The 19,947-nt window shown below is 33.9% G+C and overlaps 3 protein-coding genes across 3 annotated transcripts in view; 1 reads left to right on the top strand and 2 right to left on the bottom strand.

Moving 5' to 3' along the window:
* Positions 1-313: 313 nt before the first annotated feature.
* Positions 314-8,254, top strand: LOC106670172 (CWF19-like protein 2). The gene is made up of 11 exons (XM_014400258.2): positions 314-539; positions 610-807; positions 869-1,075; positions 3,496-4,034; positions 4,180-4,561; positions 4,618-4,683; positions 4,746-4,952; positions 7,495-7,611; positions 7,670-7,825; positions 7,886-8,068; positions 8,135-8,254. Exons 1-11 carry the CDS (start codon positions 459-461, stop codon positions 8,252-8,254), a joined length of 2,256 nt encoding a protein of 751 aa, XP_014255744.1. The 5' UTR covers positions 314-458.
* A 32-nt stretch (positions 8,255-8,286) lies between these two features.
* LOC106670176 (26S proteasome non-ATPase regulatory subunit 8) lies at positions 8,287-11,564 on the bottom strand. The gene is made up of 6 exons (XM_014400266.2): positions 11,221-11,564; positions 11,072-11,144; positions 9,111-9,213; positions 8,845-9,037; positions 8,592-8,777; positions 8,287-8,506 (listed from the first exon to the last, which is right to left on the bottom strand). The coding sequence occupies exons 1-6, from the start codon at positions 11,332-11,334 to the stop codon at positions 8,369-8,371; spliced, it is 807 nt and encodes a 268-aa protein (XP_014255752.1). The 5' UTR covers positions 11,335-11,564; the 3' UTR covers positions 8,287-8,368.
* Positions 11,565-17,988: 6,424 nt separating this feature from the next.
* LOC106670174 (hrp65 protein-like) overlaps positions 17,989-19,947 on the bottom strand; it is a 29,217-nt gene continuing 27,258 nt past the window's right edge. The window contains exons 14-21 of the transcript XR_001341040.2: positions 19,817-19,872; positions 19,581-19,636; positions 19,344-19,401; positions 19,098-19,152; positions 18,866-18,922; positions 18,645-18,700; positions 18,452-18,513; positions 17,989-18,257 (exon numbers count right to left, since the gene is read on the bottom strand). The gene's annotated coding sequence lies outside the window, so the exon portion shown is untranslated. The remainder of the gene's footprint in view (positions 18,258-18,451; positions 18,514-18,644; positions 18,701-18,865; positions 18,923-19,097; positions 19,153-19,343; positions 19,402-19,580; positions 19,637-19,816; positions 19,873-19,947) is intronic.

Genomic DNA, 19,947 nt, shown 5'->3' with positions numbered 1-19,947 from the left:
TATCAATAATCGATATTATTACCAGAAATTTATGGTTTTTATTAAATAATTTTGATTATTATTAATTTATGTAAATTAATTAAACAAATATTGTAAAATAAAAAGATTAAGCATTCTAATAATTCCAACAGTATTTATTTTAAGGTAACAGGACATAACATGTTCACCCATGTTATGCATGCACGTGCATTTTACCTTTATTCAATATTGTTTAGATAAGAAATGTTACAAAAGTGATGTTAATGTTTGATAATAGAAAGAATAATTAAATTAAATAAAAGCAAGTATTTAGAAGTTGATCATGATCCAGTGGCGCTCCAGCCAGAAGTACGTAACTTCAACTGCAACAATTGTTATGATGGAAGGTAACACGGAATATCAATACAAAGTTGTTCAGTTTGTTTGTTGTTGAATAACAAAAAATATCACTCGGTAGCTTTTTATTTTTGTTCTTATAAATGGGTCATTCGAAAAAACATAAGAAAAAAGAAAAGAAACACAAAAAGGAAAAGAAGAGAAAAAGGGACACTTCGTCTTCAGTAATTATACAAAAACAAAATCCACTCTACAATTTATATAAAAAAATGGTCAAAAAATGTAACTATTTAGAGTTCGGAAAGCGAAGAGGAATGGGTGGAAAAAACACCAGCTTCACAAGAAGGAGACATGAGAGGGAAGGTGGAAGAGCAAAAAAGGGACGACTGGATGAACATGGACTTTGGTGTCGCTACTTTTTCCAATGATGCCAGGAAGAAGCGAAAGGAAAAAGAAGAACAGGAGGCTAAAGAAAAAAGTCTATTGAATCAGGTAGCAACGCAAATATTTTATTTTTGGTAAATGTTTCAAATTTATTTTTTTACTTTGTTAGCCTGGCCAGAGCTCACGAGAGTTGAACCCATATTGGAGAGAAGGTGGAACTGGGCTTCCTTCCGAGAATAAATCTTTATCTGGTCATCTAACTAAGACTGTTGGTGACCATGGCATTAAGTGGCTCAGAAAGGCGTTTCAAAGAGCAAAAGAGGAAGCAGTAGAAAAGGGTGTAAGCTTGGAATCTGTTGTAGCTGAACGATGGGGTGTGAGTAAAACATTTAGATAGATTTATATTCTAATTTATCCATTTATATCTAATTTGTATTTTAATTTAGCCCAAATCTGCACACGTTTACTACTTACAGAAATGTGTGGTATTTAGTGACCATTAATTAATGATTATTTGGAGATCGTGAGATGCAGTCTGGTGTGACGTAGGTTTAGAAAAGCATTTTCTTTATCATGCCAACGTTTTGATCTTTATTGAGATCATCTTCAAGGCTCAAAGTGTTTGTTTTCTTTGAAGATGTGTCATTCCTAGAGTGCACTCTCAACACGACACACAGTAATGAAACATCTACACAGAAAACAAACACTGAGCCCTGAAGATGATCTCAATAAAGATTGAAACGTTGGCATGGTAAAGAAAATATTTTTATAAACCTACATCACACCAGACCGCATCTCATGAACTCCAAAAAATCATACTTACAGAGTTGAACCTATTGCTTCTCGCAGTCCACCGGGAATTCCAGCTTTTGTAATTTACCAGCAGGTCTTGAGATTCATCCACCCTGGGTTGGGTTTCATGGGCTCTTAACAACAGCTTGGTCATTTATGCCCCCAGTGCAGTCAGTTCATAAATCAACTCACACCCTCACTCACTCAAATACATCTTATCTATTTACATACCAATCCCTCAGTTAGGATGGTGGAGAACTTGTTATTCTTCCAACACCTATTTTACATATTACATAACTAACCTGTTGAGGGTCGATGGAGTACTCAATGTTCCGTTACCAGCCCTCATACACTACACATTCATGCTAATAAATGCATTCACTCTCAACTATATTAATATATAAATTGGGAATAATAAATCTATCACGTCCCCTACAGAATTGCATAACCATTCCTATGCAGTTTCTATATGGAGTCAAGGAATTTCACCATTCCCTTAGGTGGGACTCATCAAGTAACATGTGCATGCTGGACAAAAAAAAGGGTTTTGGCCAAAAAGTCTATGTATCTACCAAACATGGCCTGTTCATCATCGGGTGAGGATGACCCTTCTTCTATGAATCGGGTTTTCCAAGGGCCACTTGTCGACGGGGGCTGGATCGTGGTGGTTAAGTCCAGAAGTGGGGATGTCAAGGCCTTAGCTGCCTCATCCGCCTTTTCTTTACTCTCCAGACCTGTTTGTCTGGATACTCAGACAACAGCCATCATTGCTTAGACACTCCAGTTCGTGGTATCTCTCCAACACCCAATAAGACTTCAACAAGAGGGTTGACGGAGCAGTTGGAAATGATCATTCCTTTAAATAAGTATTTGTTGTTCAAAATTGACAATTTTATATTTTTAAGAAGTCTTTTTTAACCTAAAATAAAGGAGTAACAGGAAGGGAGCCCTATTTAAATAGCTCAACCCCATTCCTTCTCTGGGCTTTTTCGTTTTAATTTAAGGCAAGGTCTAAAAACGTCTTTACCCATTTTTTGGGACTTGTGATGAGTTATCTCATTTTTTTTGCCTTTTAGGAGCCCTAGTTGAACACTGACATCTATTGAAATGAGGTTTTTACAGACACCTCGGTAGTGAATGGAGACCTTACCCAGTCCCCGTCCAAACCGAACCACTCTTCTTCCCCTTCTGTTCACAATCTGGCCTCACTTTTGCAAAATTGCAACATGTTCTTTTTTCTATGGTTTCTATAAAGCCATTCAGCCACAATATCTGTCTCGTTGGGAATGTCGTACTTTCATCTACCTCTTACTCCTGTCTTGCCCATCATTCTACCCTTCCCTACCATCTACCCTATTTTTTTTTCCAACTCTGTAACCGTGTGAATGTACTAATGTGGATTTCATGGGTTCGAGTCCTGCTTGCAACACTATTTTTTCATCTCAATATCATTTTACATAAAGATATTAATTAATTAAAAATATAACTAATGGTGACTTTTTGAGTAAAATAAATTTTTAATTAAACAATTTTTTCACCTTGCATTTATTTACTTCCATTGTAAAATATAATGCCCAAGGTACTTACTATCAAATTTTGAATGGAATTGGTGCAACCTAAAATTCTTTGAAATTAATTGTACAATTCAAAATCAGGCTGGCTGGGGGTCACATAGCAGCCAAGGCTGTCGGCATGGGATTGTTTTGTTGATTGTTTTAATATTGGCCACATACTAACAAGATTTTAGCATTTGTTATAAAAGAAATTTCAGCTATGTTCTACATCTTAAAAGTTCACAACTTTTTGACTGATAATTGCAATAAAACAATATGAAACACAATTAGAACATAATAAATTATTCAGTTTATTTAAGAAGCCTTTTTTTACTACAATGTTATAAAATTAATATGTAAAAGGAATATTAAATAATATATAAATAAATAAAATTTAGCATAATATATAAAATTTATGTTAATTTCATTTTTTCAATGATATTGATGTTAGAGTTTAGATCATCTGAAGCAATTATTAGATGAGGCTGAACTTAAAGAAGCAAGGAGAAATAAATTTGGCCATCGAGAGTATAAGGATTTTAAAAGAGAAGATAGATACAAGAGGGATAGAAGTCGAGACAGAGATAAACATCGACCTTCGTTCAGAAGTCCTGTTGATGGAAATGAAACAAAGCAACGATTCAAAATGCCACATGATCCTGATGGTGAAAGAGATGATAGGAGACATAGGAGAGACGATAGTGCCGATGGCAAAAGTGACGATAGAAGATCAAGAAAACATTTTGGACAAGAATCCAAATCTAGATTTCGAATTCCAAAAGACAGCGATGAGGATTTTGTAAGAAGTAGAAGAGATCTCGACGAGGAAAAAGATAGGAAGGAACATTCTCAATATAAATCATCCCATGGTAATTTTGACGATACGAGAAATAGGCAACCTGAAGGATATAGGCAAAGTTATTCTTCAAACTCTTCAAGAAAAGGATGGAGAAAGCCGTCAGAAAATAAAAACACTGAAGATTCATCAAAGTAAGCAATAATTTTGTTTAATTTATGACTTTAAGGCAGATGCATTTGAGAATATTTAGTTGAATATTATTTTTGCATTTGGCTTAAGTTTCTTATTTTAAAATTGAAATTTGTTCAATGAAAATAAACATAGTTATTCCATTAGAGATCGAAGGGCGACTCCTGAACGTGAACGACAAACACCAATAAACGAACCGTCACAAGATGAACCAGAGGATAAAATTTTGAGCAAAGACGAGCTGAACAAATTGGGGGCCCGAATGATCAAAGCTGAGATCATGGGTGACACGGCTTTGGCAGCTAAGCTCAAACAACAGCTTGAGAATGCTAGAGCTGCTAGTGAATCGAATAACTCCAGAAGTAAACAGATTGTCACTCTTACTGAAACCGACAGCAGGGGATTCACTAGACCATTTACTGCACCCACTGAAGCTGGAAGGTCGAAGAAAAGAAGAGTTGCAACACATGAGAACAAACAGAGGGTTAGGTATTTTGCGGATGATGATAAACATTCTCTTCAAGATATGGTAGGCAGTTGATATATTGCATTTTAATAAATCTTTCAACAATTTTGTTTTTTTAGTTTGAAAACGAGAGGTTTAACACTGTAGCTGATCAAAATGCAACTTTTGCAAGACTTATGGGCAGGGTGAGTACTGTAAAAAGTTTATTTGAAAAAGTAAAACAAAGTAAATTCCTACATCTACTTAGGAAATGTCAAGAAAAGATGGTTCTTTGGCACTGGACGATCCATTTGAAGAAACTGCGGCTACTGATAACTCTGCAAAGGATAACAGTAGGAAAATCAGTCAGACGATTCAAAACCAAATCAAAAAAGAGAAAGCGTTTGATGAATGCCGATGGTGCATAATGGGATTAAATGCACAACAAGATATAATTGTAACAACTAGGAGTAAGGTATGTTATTAGAAACAAAATTATAATATTAAATTTAATTTATTGTGTTCAGTGATACATTCTTATAGGGAAGATTTTCTATTTTTAAAAAACAGGCCAGATTAGGGTTTTTATATTGCCGAATAACCAGAAAAAAATTGTGAAGTTTTTCATTTGTTATTGTTTTAATACAGTTAAATTAATAATTTCGATTTAAACGTAAATAGATAATCCGTCAGTTCCTAAAATCTGTCTGGACATAGACTACTATAAATTTTATTTATATTTTTAATATTTTTTTAATGGCTTCAAAACTGATGTTTCATGCATGCTTATTGTAGCAATTTACACTGATTAGTGCGGCTGAGACAGCTCATTAAATTTTCACTGTATTTTGAAAAAGTATTAAATTTAATTTATTGTGTTCAGTGATACATAAACAATAAGCACACTGCTCAAAACTGGTTCAAAAAGTTTGCTTCTGGGAATGAGAGGATTTAAGATAAACCATGGTCTGGTAGATTTTCGGCCTTGAATGACGATGAATTGATGGAAACTGTAGAACTTGATTCACACCAAACATGTCAGAAGCTCGCCAGAGTGGTCAACGTAATTGACAAAACCATTTGCTCTAGATTAGATTAAGAGCCGGCCTCTTTACGAGCAACGCTCCGCGACCAATATTGGTCTATTGTGCATCTACATTGTTTCGAGTTCCTCGTCAAGCTTAAAGATTTTTACAAGGCACAAAAGCTTTTTCAAGGACTTCTGTGGGTATACTTCAGGCCCGGGCTTTTCTTCACCCAGGAGTAGGAATCACAGCTTACATATGCCATCACACCAACAAAGGATATGTTTTTCCCTGTTTCTTCTTTTTGGCAATATCTGCACAGGCTTGTTTCTACCACTCTGAGTCTATATGCTTCTATGGGCACCCTCTAGCAGCCATTCAGCACTGATCTTGTGCTCCGGCAATGATTAGAAAACTCATTGTCCATTCCATCCTGGAGGAATCCAGCCTATCGGGGTCTATTATACTGCCAGGGCCTCACTGAAGGGTTGCTCTCTCTGCATAGGTTTCAGCTTCTTTGGGTCTTTTTTGCTGGGTGCGTTACCTTCAGACCGAGGCCTTTCGATAGGCAACTGCATTGGTTGGACAGATGTCCTTAGGAAGTTTTCCCACATCACAGAATGTCCTCAACTCTTTTTTTGAGTAAGGCTTGCTTCGTCTTCCTTTCCCGACAGTCAGGCATAAAATACCTTATCTGCCGAGAGATTAGCTATCTCCTCAACTTAGCCTTCATGACTCTAGTTGATGGGGCACTTCACCTATGGGAATACTATCCTCACAGGAGGTTTATTTATATTAGTAGTTTTTTCTTATGGTACATACATCTAGTTCCCATGAGAAGCTAGAGATCTAAAGGTCCATCTGCATGAGTTTGTATGAGTAAGGTGACTAGTATACAAGGAGTTGACACCCATTGCCTCCTGGGGAACATTAAGAACCGCAACTTACTTGACCATTCATCCTGTAGCACGTTTGCTAACATTTTAGCTTGGGATGTTTCTCTTAGTCTAATGTTTACACACGCAGGAGTCGCATTTGCCCCACCTTTTGCCAAGGCCTTCATAGATTTGGTGGTAGGATTTGGGATTTGCATAATTTTTAACCAACTAGAGCATTTGTTGGAATTTATGATTTCCACAACCTAGGCAATTGTTGGGTACACTGCTACTAACCTAATTTACAGCCCTTGCTCGCATGAACTTGGGAAGACATGGATGCTGAGCAAATTGACTGATAATAACAAGCTTCAATGTCTAAACAATTGCCTTTTGTAGCTTTCACAGCACAAAGTAGAGATGTTTTTTGACTAGCTTTCTCATGTGATGAAAAATATCTAAAAACTAAACCATTAGCTGTCACCAAACCAAAGTTCACCAACAAAAGGTAATGCTTTGTATTTGGCAGGCATTGCACACTACTAACTCCTACCTCGTGGCCAGACCAGGAACAACAGCAAATGTGTAATTTTTCACAAGGACAATGCAAGATCTCACACAGTAAAAAAAGCTGAAAAATGGGCTTTTTTTAAGCTCCAGGACTTCTTCGAGGACATAATTGCGTTGTTAACGTGTTTGGAGAAGGCTATAGATACCAATAGAAATTATTTTGCTAAATAAAATAATTCATTCTTGATATTTGAAAATATGGCATAAAGAGGAGAAATTCGAAATATTGTAGGTTGAGATAAGGCATGGAATCCAAGTGGATCAATTTGATGTGTACCCAAATGGTAAGAGCAGCAGCTTATTGAGATGAAGATCGTGGTTCAAATTCTGCTCATACTTTTTCATCTCAACAAGATAAAAATTATAATTAATTTAAATAAGGATTAAATTTATAGATGAATGTATTATGTTGAATATGAACTTTTCCATAAACTAGTTAATTAAAACTTATCCCAGCTATAATTTCATTTCGTGGTGTAATAAAATTTAATTGTTATTACTTTTGCCTTATCTATATAATTTTAATAAACAGTTCTTTTTGTTTTAGGTTCATTTATGTGTTCCCCCTTTCCAATCGCTGACAACAAACCATTGCCTCATAGTTCCCAATTTCCATGTTTCATGTGGCACTCAAGTTGACGAAGATGTTTGGGATGACATTATGGTAATACTAGTCGAGGGATTGTTTAGAGACAATAAATTATAAAACTGTGTTATTGCAGGAAATGAGAAAGATACTTGTAAAACTCTTCGAAAAAGATGATAATGATGTAATATTTTTCGAGCACGCCATCAATTTTCATAAACACCCCCATATGCTTCTACATTGTGTCCCTGTACCTAAAGAGATCGGGGATGTGGCGCCGATTTACTTCAAAGTACAATTTGTTGGATTGATTTGTAAATCTGTAAAACCTTAAACATCAAACTTTTTTTAGAAAGCTATGCTGGAGTGCGAAACAGAGTGGTCAAATAATAAAAAAGTTGTCGAGCTCGCAGGACGGGATGTTAGAAAAGCTGTACCAAAAGGGCTACCTTATTTTGCAGTCGATTTTGGAATGCAGAGTGGTTATGCCCACGTCATCGAAGACTACAAGCTTTTTCCAAGAAATTTTGCCCAAGTAATGCTATTAAATAACTTGTAAATTTGTTCCGCATTGAAAACTAACACGATAATTTTTTAACAGGAAATTATTGGAGGGATGTTGGATTTGGATCATGGAATTTGGAGAAAACAAAAACACGAATCTACAGAGACAGTCAAAATTAAAAGAGATGAATTGCGAAAGTTAATTGAAAATGTTTAATTTCAAACAATTTTTAATTTTACAAAAGATTATATTTCGTTTTATCAAACTTTTATTTATTAAATGTAGAAATTGTTTATTTACAAAATAATAGATAATAAATAAATTTTGACTTTAAACTATCATTTCCAACTCTCTGGCATACTCCAAAGCCTGCGTAACCACCTCCCTAGAAGGAAGCGTGTCATCACCCTTTTTCTTATCATCGGTTGTGAAGTAATAGTAATTATCAGGTCCGAGGATCCAATTTTTCTGAAAGAAAAAAACATGTTTAATGTTATTCAGAGGATGTTTAAATTTCTAGTTTACATGGTTATCCTTGTTTATTTATTTTTACCTTTGCAGCGTATTCTTTTAAAGCTGCTTGGCTGGTCAAGTTCAACATTCTTGTTGCATCTGGTGTTGATATTTTTTTATAAGCAACCTCTAAACAACCGGCAATTTCATTCCTTATTGTTTCCAATAGGATATCGATGAAGAAATTGTAACTTTCCGCCGGAACATTACCTTTTGCCAAAAATATCTGAGAAAAAAAGCACCAAAACATGAGCAATGTTTTAACGATTAATAACTAGAATCTTTGCCTTTACCTTGTTATAATTTCCTTCCATTAAATATTGTTCAAGGGAAAGCGGATGGCGTATATAAATATTAGTCTGAATCTGATCAGACGGCAGTAATTCAAGTTCTGTATGAAATTCAGCAACACGGTTTTGCGAAAGTAAAAGTAAAAGATTTAGTCCTAAAAGCTGATACTTGTAAGCAGATTCGGGCAATTCATCTCTATAAAATTCCATCAAAACAAAAAGTAATTATATCATAGAGAAACGTAAATATTTGAAAATGTTTAGCCCACCTATAATCCAAGTAGTAACATTTAAGTTGAGCCATGTATCTTTCAAATGAAGGAATATCCTTTGTTGCGATACTCCATTGAGCACCAATTTCAAGAATATCTCCTAAAGTGAAATGCAAACTTAATACTTCATATTTTACATGTAATTTCCAAGGATCAGAATAAAATTATATATTTAACTTTTTTTTTTAAATCGGTTTTATAGCCATAAACCATGTGACATATGAGTGACAGCTATGTCATAGGGAATGCCTCATTTACACCAAAAAGGGGGATACCCCACTCACCAAGGCACGTCACCCCCATGAAAGCCCAGCGCATATCCCAACTTTTCTTCAAACCTTCTTTCTGTACTGCTAAAAGGGGCTGATTGACTTTGAAGGATATGCATGTGTGCCATGTCATTCACACCTTCCCCAAGACAGATAAAAACACAACCCAGAGTGTTGGGCAATCACCAGAAATCCCACCGGATTATAAGTTTGGGAAGCCCGCCCAATAGCATCAAACAATTTTTATTTATTTTTTTAATATCTTTAACAAGGCATTAGTAGCAAGAAAATTCCATATATCGATTTTTTAAATATTTTTTTTATTTTTGAAGAGGATTTGCAACAGTAAAAGTCATATCAACCCTCTGAGTGCCGGTGACCTGGGACCTTTACCTTACATTAATGAGCGCCATTTCAATGCCTAACCTCTGTGGCTATTGACACCCCCTTTAAATTAAATAAAGTATTATATTTTTGAATTGGTTGTTGTGCGAGGAAGAACTTCACAGAGGTACTTGCTTAAAAGACATAATCGAAGAACATTTAGTGCCATTTGCCAGTGGGAGATTCTTGATAATGCCAGGCTAGATAGAACACTTTTTGAATGAGCTTGGAATTAAGCACTTGGTGCTAGCTGAAAGTGTAGATTTGAACCAAATAAACACATTTGGGACCAACTTAAGCTACGAATACAATGTCGAACCCAGGTCCTAACACCCTAGAAGAGTTGAAAATGGCTGTTTTTGAATGAGAAAGAATACCCCAGGGTTTTATTATAATTATTTTCCAAGGAATGCAAAGGCGTTGCCAGAGATGGAAATAATTACTATATTATTAAAGGGGACAAAAAGCACTAAATATAGGACATGCTAGGACTAGAATAATAGTTGGACTGTTGACTGGACACTGCAGACTCCAGAGGCATGTTTAGAATCGGACTGGCAGAAACAAGCCTACGCATATATTGCCTTGAAGAAGAAACAGCGAAACATTTCCTCTGTGGGTGCGAAGGCCTATGTTGGCAGAGATTACTAATCATGGGAGAGGAAAAGCCAGGGCCTGAAGGATACACCCGGGAGTCCTTGAAAAAGCTTTGGGGTCTGGCAAAAAGCCTTAAGCTTAACTCCTTAAACCTTAAAGCTATAGATAAAAAAAAAAGAATGGAGATGCACAATAAACCAATACTGGTCAGAGTGTGCAGGTTGTAAGGGGGCCAGCTCCTACATAATCTAATCTAAGGGGGCAGAAGGTTTTTTTAGAGTTAGAGAACAAAAATTTCCTTTTTATATGTCTTATTTGTACAACCAGACCTATTTTTGGTACGCAAATATGAATAAACCTAAATACATTAAAAGGTGCGTTAAATTTTTATGTATTTTATCTAAATGAGTTAATGAACACATGTGAAGATTGCGATACTTTGCAAGGCAAACAAGCAGATTGACGGCTGAAGATGGTGGAAAAGTATCAAGTACGCAGGAAAGTGAGGATGACCGGAGAAGATAAATCTATGATATTATCGACTTCTGTTTGTCTTAAAGATAAAAATTAGAAATGACTTCTGTTTGTCTTAAAGATAAAAATTAGAAATGACCAAGCAGAAATGTACAGTCACGTCTGTCTGATACAAGCGATTGAAAAAGAAAAAAGATTTTTTTTTAACTGACAAGATTAAAAGATAATGCTTACTTGCTATAATCAGTTCTTTTTGGGACGCTTTCGTACTGGAAGTTGGCAGAAACATTAAATCCGTGAGGGCGATCTGCAATGGGTGGAAAAAAAGTTTAAAATTAGTCCCCCTGATAGACAATCGGCCGAAATTAATTTGAAAGCTTTACTTTAAGGTGGGTCAAGAGTTGTCGACAATTTTCCAAATTGGGCGGCTTCTTCGACCATTCCGTCTTAAGATTGTTGTGGAGTGCGACTACGTTTGAGAGTACAGAAGTTGCCATCGCTCGGGACTTATGGATGAGTTGACGAATTTACTGACTTGGGAGTCCAAAGCTGGGTTTTGTTTTAGGTTACTGACTGAGGTTACAGAGGCGAACTGCGGCTCTCTTGATCCTTACATCTTTCTGTCATGGAATGGAAACACCACACAATTTTCTATTTTACAAATTTCATTTCATATTTTCATATATACAATATTTTGCCCTATATCCCTCAAACCGGCTACACATTTAAATATAAAAGTTATTTCCCGCAAAAAAACAAAAAGGAATAATTTATTAAATTTAAGGGGTTTACAACAGGCAATTGAAGGAATTAATAAGGCCATTAATTTTTAACTAATATTACTAAAGTGAACTATTTAGGACTTGCATTTGATAAAAGAGTAACTGGGAATTCACATACAAGATTTAAAAAACAACAAACCATTTAAAATGAATTATTACATACTTTATTCGGGGTGTAATATACTGCGCCCTTTAAGAGCTATTGTAGCCCCGTTTTCTGCCTAAAGCACATTGGTGAGTCCTATTTCATCAAGAAACTTGATTAATAGGCCCGGTTTCAATGGTTGAAGCTCTTCTATGGTCACATTATACATCCCAAAATTTCCTCCTGCAGGCTAATGTAGCTCCGCAGTTTGTTAGTAAATGTGTTGGTGTCTCTTCTGCCTCCTTGCAGAATCTGCATGTGCCTTCTTGAATTGTTCCAATTTTCTTTAAGTGTCCATTAAATCTGCAGTGTCCTGTTAGGATTCGCAGTCTGTTCCTGCTTCCTTTGACACATTCTGTGATTTCTTTCCTACCAAAATTGGTTAGAAGATTCTTGGATTGTCTGTGTCCAATGAGTGAATTCCATTGTTCCTTCATTTTCTTTTTGTCCTTCTGTCTGAGATATTCGTCAATAGTGTGGATTCCTATGCCACAGAAGGGTTCAGGTCCTATCAGCGGTGTGGCAACCCCTTTCCTTGCAAGGGTGTCCGCTTTCTCGTTGCCTTCTACTCCCATGTGTCCTAGGACCCAGCAGAGACTGACTTTATTCTGCATACCTAATATGTTTAGTTTGGTTTTGCAGTTTAGCACCATCCTTGAACTAATGGTATTTGAGCTTAGTGCTTTGATGGCTGCTTGGTTATCTGACATGATAGCTATATTCTTGTTTTTGTACCCTTTACTTGTTGAATTGGGTACATCTTTCAATTGCATGAATCTCAGCTTGGAAGATACTGGCGTGTTTTCTCATGGGTTCTGAGTATTTGGTTCCAGGTCCAAATACTCTTGCCCCCGTACCTTCTTGTGTTCTAGATCTATCTGTGTACCAAAGGATGGTGCCATTTTTAAAGGAGTTATTTCCCTCTCTTTCCCATTCTTTTTTGGTACCCAGGTTTATTCAGAATTGTTGGTTAAATTCAAACATCCTGTTCATGTCGTCTCTTGGAGCCATGGATGGTCTTTCCATAATTTATTGCTATCTCTCCATTTCAGTTTTATTCCTGTTGGAGGTTTCTCTTTGATAAAGTTGATTGATGATGGTTTTCTGCGCTGTCCTTACTACCATGTGATGTAGGGGGGATTAATCCTAGTATTTTTCCATGCTAATTGTAGGACATGTTCTCATTGCTCCCGTTATGCAGATGCATGCATGTCTCTGTATTTTTGTGAGTTCTTTTCTTTTGGTTATTTGTTCTGCCCAGGCTATAGCTCCAAATGTAAGTAAAGGTCATATTATCATGGTGTACATCCATAACAGGGTTTCCGGTCTGCATCCCCAGTTCCTTCCTGCTATTCTTCTGCACACCATCAAAGCTCGTGTTGCCTTCATGATGGTAGAGCTGATGTGTTTCTTAAATGTTAGTGTTTTATCTAGTGTGATGCCCAGATATTTGACTTCATTTTTCTATCACGGTGTTATGAGTATTATTTCCCTCATGTGATCAAGTTTCCTTTTCCGTGTAAAAACAACTAACTTTGTTGGGATTGATCTCTAAACCAGAACTTTTACACCATTCTTCTGTGATTTTTAGTCCCTCTTGGATTATATCGCAGAGTTTCCTCAAATTTTCCCCTGGCAGTCAGGACTATGTCATCCGCATACTTAATCGACAATCAAAATGACCATTAAAATCAAAACTTTCGATATATACCTACTCAAATCTATTTGGATGTACAGGGCCAAGTTTAGTAATCGGCCAAATATTCAATTATTCAAAGATTAAAAAGTTTTCAATCCAAAATTTTAAGACTAATTGTTTCTGCTACTTTTTACATAAACAAGAACACACTTTACGGAGATTTTCACATGCCAACTGTTTTTTTTTTCATACATCAAAACATATTACAGTTTATAGTAAATTACAAAATCACACTAACACGCAAATACGATTACTCCGTTCCCCACAATTACCACTAAGCGACTTAAAAGAATATAGATAAGAGACCTACAAAATTATTAATATCATTTTATTAATACAGAGCAGCAGCCAATGAGGAGCTTTCTCTGTAACACCTGTATTGCCACAAACATAAATTGAAATTCAATCTGCTGGTTGTATATAATAAATGTACAGTTGTGGATAAAAATAAATTAAGTAAAAACAATATGTACATTATTTATGAGAAAATCTTATTAAGAAGTGTGTTTTTTAGAGCCCAATTGATCAATTTCAATTGTGATATGTCAGGAAGACCGTAGAACGGGGCTTTCCAAACTGGGGTTCACGCTGAACTTCGAGAAAAGTTAATAATTAAAAAATAAATGTAGAATGAATAAATAAAATTAAAAAATTAATAACAATGAGTACTGAAAACAATTTTTTTTTATTTTGCAGTAGCAGTCGTTGTTCTCTGTAGACATGTTTTAGCTGTGAAACAAATGCCAGCCTCTTTCAGAAAATCTATTCAAATTATTAATTATATCAAGCTATTGAAGTCAAGACTTCACAATACTATGTGAAGCACATTCTCACTTCACTATACAGAAGTGAGGTGGTATCCCAAGGGAAATTCACATTCAAAATTACAGGATTTACGTTTTAAATTCTTATCCCTCTTGATAGACCACAATGTCAAATTGGCCAACAATTTCAATAATGAGAAAAGGCAATGTATTCTATCGTATTTATCAGATATTTTCCTTAAATGAATGAGGAGTCTTTCTTTGTATGGGAAGAGTATCACAACATTCGATGCTAATGAAAAAATTCACACTTTCAAATGAAAAAGGAAGAGGAGGAGTGTTTTTCTATGTTAAATGATTTTTTAAAAGAAAAAAAAAACTGTAGCTTGCAAATGGCACATTGATTGATGAGACATGTGAACACTTTGGAAGTTGGGAGATGTCCTATGAACACTATATCCGAACAGCTTAAGGATACATTCAATACTGCAAGACCATTAATAGGTGGCAAAACTGTTTTCAACTTTAACAAAGCCAACCAGTCTATCTTCAACTGAATATGAAACCTTAAAATCTACTTTCGAGTCCAATACTTACCCCCATTTGTGAATCTGTCTGGAAAACAAAAAATTTTAACCGCTCGTTGAAAAAGCAAAACGTGTTCTTCCATTTGTCAAAACTTACCCATCTGAATCTGGATTTTCTACTACTGGATCTACTCGGTCACCAAAACTAAATACTGAAGCCGTCTAGATGCAGAACCATGACATCTGTCTCCAACTATCTAAAATTAAACCCAACATATCCAAATTGTGCAGGCTAAAACAACCTCACTCTTTTCATTAATGTTCAAATTATTAGATTTGAATTTGGCTCGAGTTTTACATACATATTGATTTTGTTCTGTCCCATTTGATTTTTGTGTTCTGGATTTTGTAAATAAAGTTACACATATCAACCTAATGTCTGTTTTCATAGCCCTTTCCATCACTAATTAGGAATGTACTAGCTAGTTTATACAACTACACTATAAGTATTTAATTTAAAATAATTAAATATGAGGTGTCTGCCCTGGATTTTGTTCTGTGAAAAGGGTCCTGGCTGGCTAAAGATTGGGAAGCCCTGTCCTACAAAAAAATTTCCTGGTGACCTCATCAAAAAAGCTTAAAAGCCTGAACCTAAACATTACTTTATTTCATTGGTACGTCCTTCTACAAACCATTTAGTTGATTATATGTATTCGTATCGCTTATACTTACAGATAGCAATGGAACTGTAGTCGTCTATTATTTCCTTTAATTCCTGCCTACTAAGGTGGAGGTAGATTTTTGTTTTTCTGGTTGAAATATTGATCTACTAAACAACCACCACACAATTTATAAAAAATGCTAACCACTTAAAACAGTGAAATGCCTAAATATCGGTGTTGGTCTAATAATTGGTACAGTCGACTCTTGATAATTTGAAACCCAAAGGGCCACAAAAATAATTCTAATTATCAAGACGAAAGAAAAAAAAAATGTTAAGAGTTGATATGCATTTTTTCAACTTATTACTTAAATTGTACATATATAATACATGGTAAAATTAATGAAAAAGTGGAAATAGATCAATTGTAAAATTCAACTTATTAAAAAAATCCTGAAGTGGTTTTTGTTTCAATATGGCGTGGTGTGTCCTTTGTTTAAAATAAAAGATTTTCCAAAGTGACCATTGACAAAACACTGATCGCAGAAGGCAGAACATAATAAACCAGAGAAAATTTGAAGAAACTTTTGGCTGTTAGGAAGAAAACAATACATGGAAATTTAGAGGAATATAACAAAGAAAAAGTGCAAATTATCAAGATGGGAAGTGGCTCCATTTCGATTAATAGCATGCTTTTCTCCCCCTGTTATGAAAAATATTTTGTATTACAGTGTATCGAAATGCACAGAATTTTCTCAATTTGCAGAAGTGACCCTCTGAGTTCGTATTATCACGAAATTTGAATTGACAAGGGTTAAATGTAGTTGTCTATTATTTCCTTTAATTCCTGCCTACTAAGGTAGTGGTAGATTTTTGTTTTTCTTGTTGAAACATCGAGAAAATTCTCTGGCTGTTTTGCACCTGTTGATTTCATCCAATGAGTAGTAATTTCTACCTCCATCCATTTGTTCAGTTACGACATAGACATTACAACCACTCTGTCAAAAATGTCTATTATCTTTTTTAAACAAACAAAAATCATACAATTTTATGTAATTCTAATGATTTTCTGCCAAAAATTACTCCACACAATTTCCTTTCCAATTGTATAATTTTTTATAACAAATTTTTATTTGGTTCTAAGACTTAGTTGAGCCAGCTAACAACCAAGGGTACATTTTATAATTATTTTTACTACATCTGTACATACACATTTTTCACAATTTGTAGTTTATCTCATACTGACAATATTGTCTTTTCAAGCAGTTTATTATAAACATTATTTTACATGCTATTTAGGTAAACCTGTATGCACTTACATAACTAATAATAATAAAATCAATTAATGCAACTAATCCAATACGGTGATGAAGGAAATAAATATAAAATAAAATACTTATTTAATATAAAATAATAATAATTTAATATAATAAAATACTTATTTTTTTACTTATCAATTTGTAAAATAATAAAATAAAACAGTGTCAAAATGGTATACTTATAAAAGCTAAAATACTAAAAAAGCATTAAAACATAAAAGAATATGTTAACCCAACCATTATGTTATTGGGTTGTCCGGAAAATAATGCAGGATTTTGGTATTAAACAAAAAAAAAGAAACTAGTTACTTTAAAGCAATGTTCTTTAATCAAAATAATTTCNAAACTTAAAATCCTGCATTATTTTCCGGACAACCCAATATTTGGACCATTATAAAAGGGGTGGATAGGAAAATCAAAGTGACGCGTTAAGAACTCTGTGGTTCTTGTGTTTTTCCAGTAAAAAGAGATTAGACCTGGAACCTTTCAATTATAAATCACAAATGAGTTTCAACCTGCCACCACTGCCCCACTTACTATGCTAAATTATTAGCATGTTACACAGATTTTATGGTATTTTTTATTAGAGGTAAAGCGCAAAAGTGATTTGTATGAATTTAGTAATATACATGTTTTGTTGTTCTGTTTTCTTAACCCACTTGCCTTACTATCACCAGATAACTCGTTTTTAAAGAATACAATTTTCAATTCTGTCCAAGTTAAATCAAGCAAATTTTTCTCTCTCTTAACTCTGTATTTTAGTCCCAGCAACATTCGTTGTAGTTCTTTACACTTACAAGCAGGTCTTTTCATAAAATCTACTGTAGGTAGATATTAGCAAACACAATTTTTGCTAATAACTAAAGGAATGTTTTTATGTAATAATTTTGTTGTTTATTTTGTGCCAAACCTAAGTTTTTTGCTTTGTTTTTAAAATGAGCGATGATGGGTAAATAATGCGAAAGTGATTCAGATTATGAAAATATTTCCGAATCTGGTAGCCAAACTTGCAAGTATGTGTGCAGTATGTTCTGATTGTCAGGTGGCCTTGTATGTGACACCTTGCTTCAAGACCTAAGACCTAAAATGATTCAGCAATTATTTTGTGCATATCTGCAGTAGGGCTTTGGTATTGTATTATCCATTATTTGTTTGCAAACTTAAACTACAATAACGGGTAACTAGAGCGAGAAAGAAGAAATATTGACTGTAATTATCTGTATATTTTGTTTAATTTTTATACAAATATTACAGTTTATAAAAACACATCTACGAGCCTCTTTTAGAATAATTAAAAAATAAAAAACAGACAAGCTGCCTCAAAAATATTCTGTGAAATGTTGAAATGCATCTGGCAGGCCAAACCAGCTAGACAGGCGGACAAAAATGATCGAAAAGACCAAACTGCAGGCTCATCACTCCATAGATTCCATGGACAAATCTATCAGTAGTGTTTAAATGTGAATCGACATTTAACTTTTCCTCCCATTGCTGATAGTGCATAAATTTGTAAGGACCAAACCCTACAACAAAACAATGATTTACATAGTTTTTAAACATAAAACAATATCACCGTATTTATTTATCAGTTTAGTGTTATCAGAAGTAAAGCAGCCAAAAATTGTTTTTCATTATTTAATCAAACGGTAATTCCAAAGTTATCATCATAAAAGTTAAATTAGTATATGCATTAATTAAGAATAAATAAATCAATTACTTTGACTTGAAAAAGTGGTCTACTTCGTCTTCAATTTTATATCCTTTACGAAAATCCAGACACTAAAGAAAAACAAAAACAATATAATTGTTAAATATTTATGTTTAATATATTTTTTCATTGTTTATCAATTATGAAATTATCACCATACAAGAAAAAAATTAATAACCATTAAAATAATAAAGCAAATTACCTAAACTTTTAATCATCAATGACCTGGCTGGCGAATGACATATGTGGCATAGAAACCTTGACAAAAAAAAAAAAAAAAATAAATAAATAAAAAAATAAATAAATAAAAACTAATATTCTGAAAAGATACTCTTATAAATTATAATGACAACAATTGAATAGCCAAAAATTTGTTTTCATTATTGATCAAACAATTAATTCAAAATTTATTAATCAAATTACCTTAATTTTCATTATCGACAACCTGGTTGGTTGGACACTTGATGATCACAAAGAATTCTACACAAAAAACAGTGTTTAAATTACATATAAAAAAAAAAAAGAAAAAAAGGATATTATAATATCAGCAATTAAACAGCCAAGAATTATTTTCATTATTAATCAAACGGTAATTCCAAGTTTATCATCACACAAGGAAAAATTTAATAGCCATTAAAATTATAAATTAAATTACCTCAACTTTATTCATCGGCCAGGATGGAACATGACCTCAAGTTCCACAAAGAATTCTAGACAAAAAAATAAATAAAATCAATAAATCATAAATATTCATAAAATAGATATTTTACAGATTTTTATAAACTATTGTCAGCAATTAAACAGCCAAGAATTATTTTCATTATTAATCAAACGGTAATTCCAAAGTTATCATCATACAAGGAAAAATATTAATAGCCATCAAAATGAGAAATCAAATTACCTGAACTTTTATCATCAACAACCTGATTGGCACATGAGATGAAGTTCAGCAAAGAATCCTAGACAAAAAATAAAACTTAAATATTCAGAAAATGGTTGTTAAACAGATTTTTATGTAGTAGAAGGTCAGCAATTAAACAGCCAAAAATTATTTTCATCATTAATCAAACGGTAATTCCAAAGTTATCATCATGCAAGGGAAAAAATTAATAGCCATTAAAATTGTAAATGAAATTACCCCAATATCCTTCATTGATGATCTGGTTGTCATATGATGAAGTTCAGCAAAGAATCCTAGACAAAAAAATAAAACTTAAATATTCAGAAAATGGCTGTTCAACATATGTTTATGTATTACAATGTCAGCAATTAAACAGCCAAAAATTATTTTCATTATTAATCAAACGGTAATTCCAAAGTTATCATCATGCAAGGAAAAAAATTAATAGCCATTAAAATTATAAATGAAATTACCCCAACATCCTTCATTGATGATCTGGTTGTCACATGATGAAGTTCAGCAAAGAATCCTAGACAAAAAATAAAACTTAAATATTCAGAATTGTCTATTAAACAATTTTTATATATTAGAATGTCAGCAATTA

The sequence above is a fragment of the Cimex lectularius genome, unplaced genomic scaffold (genome assembly GCF_000648675.2).
Source record: "Cimex lectularius strain Harlan isolate CLEC.00 unplaced genomic scaffold, Clec_2.1 scaffold405, whole genome shotgun sequence".
NCBI classification, from domain to species: Eukaryota; Metazoa; Arthropoda; class Insecta; order Hemiptera; family Cimicidae; genus Cimex; species Cimex lectularius.
Note: the sequence above shows the minus strand (reverse complement) of the source record. Positions and strands in the feature narration are given on the sequence as shown.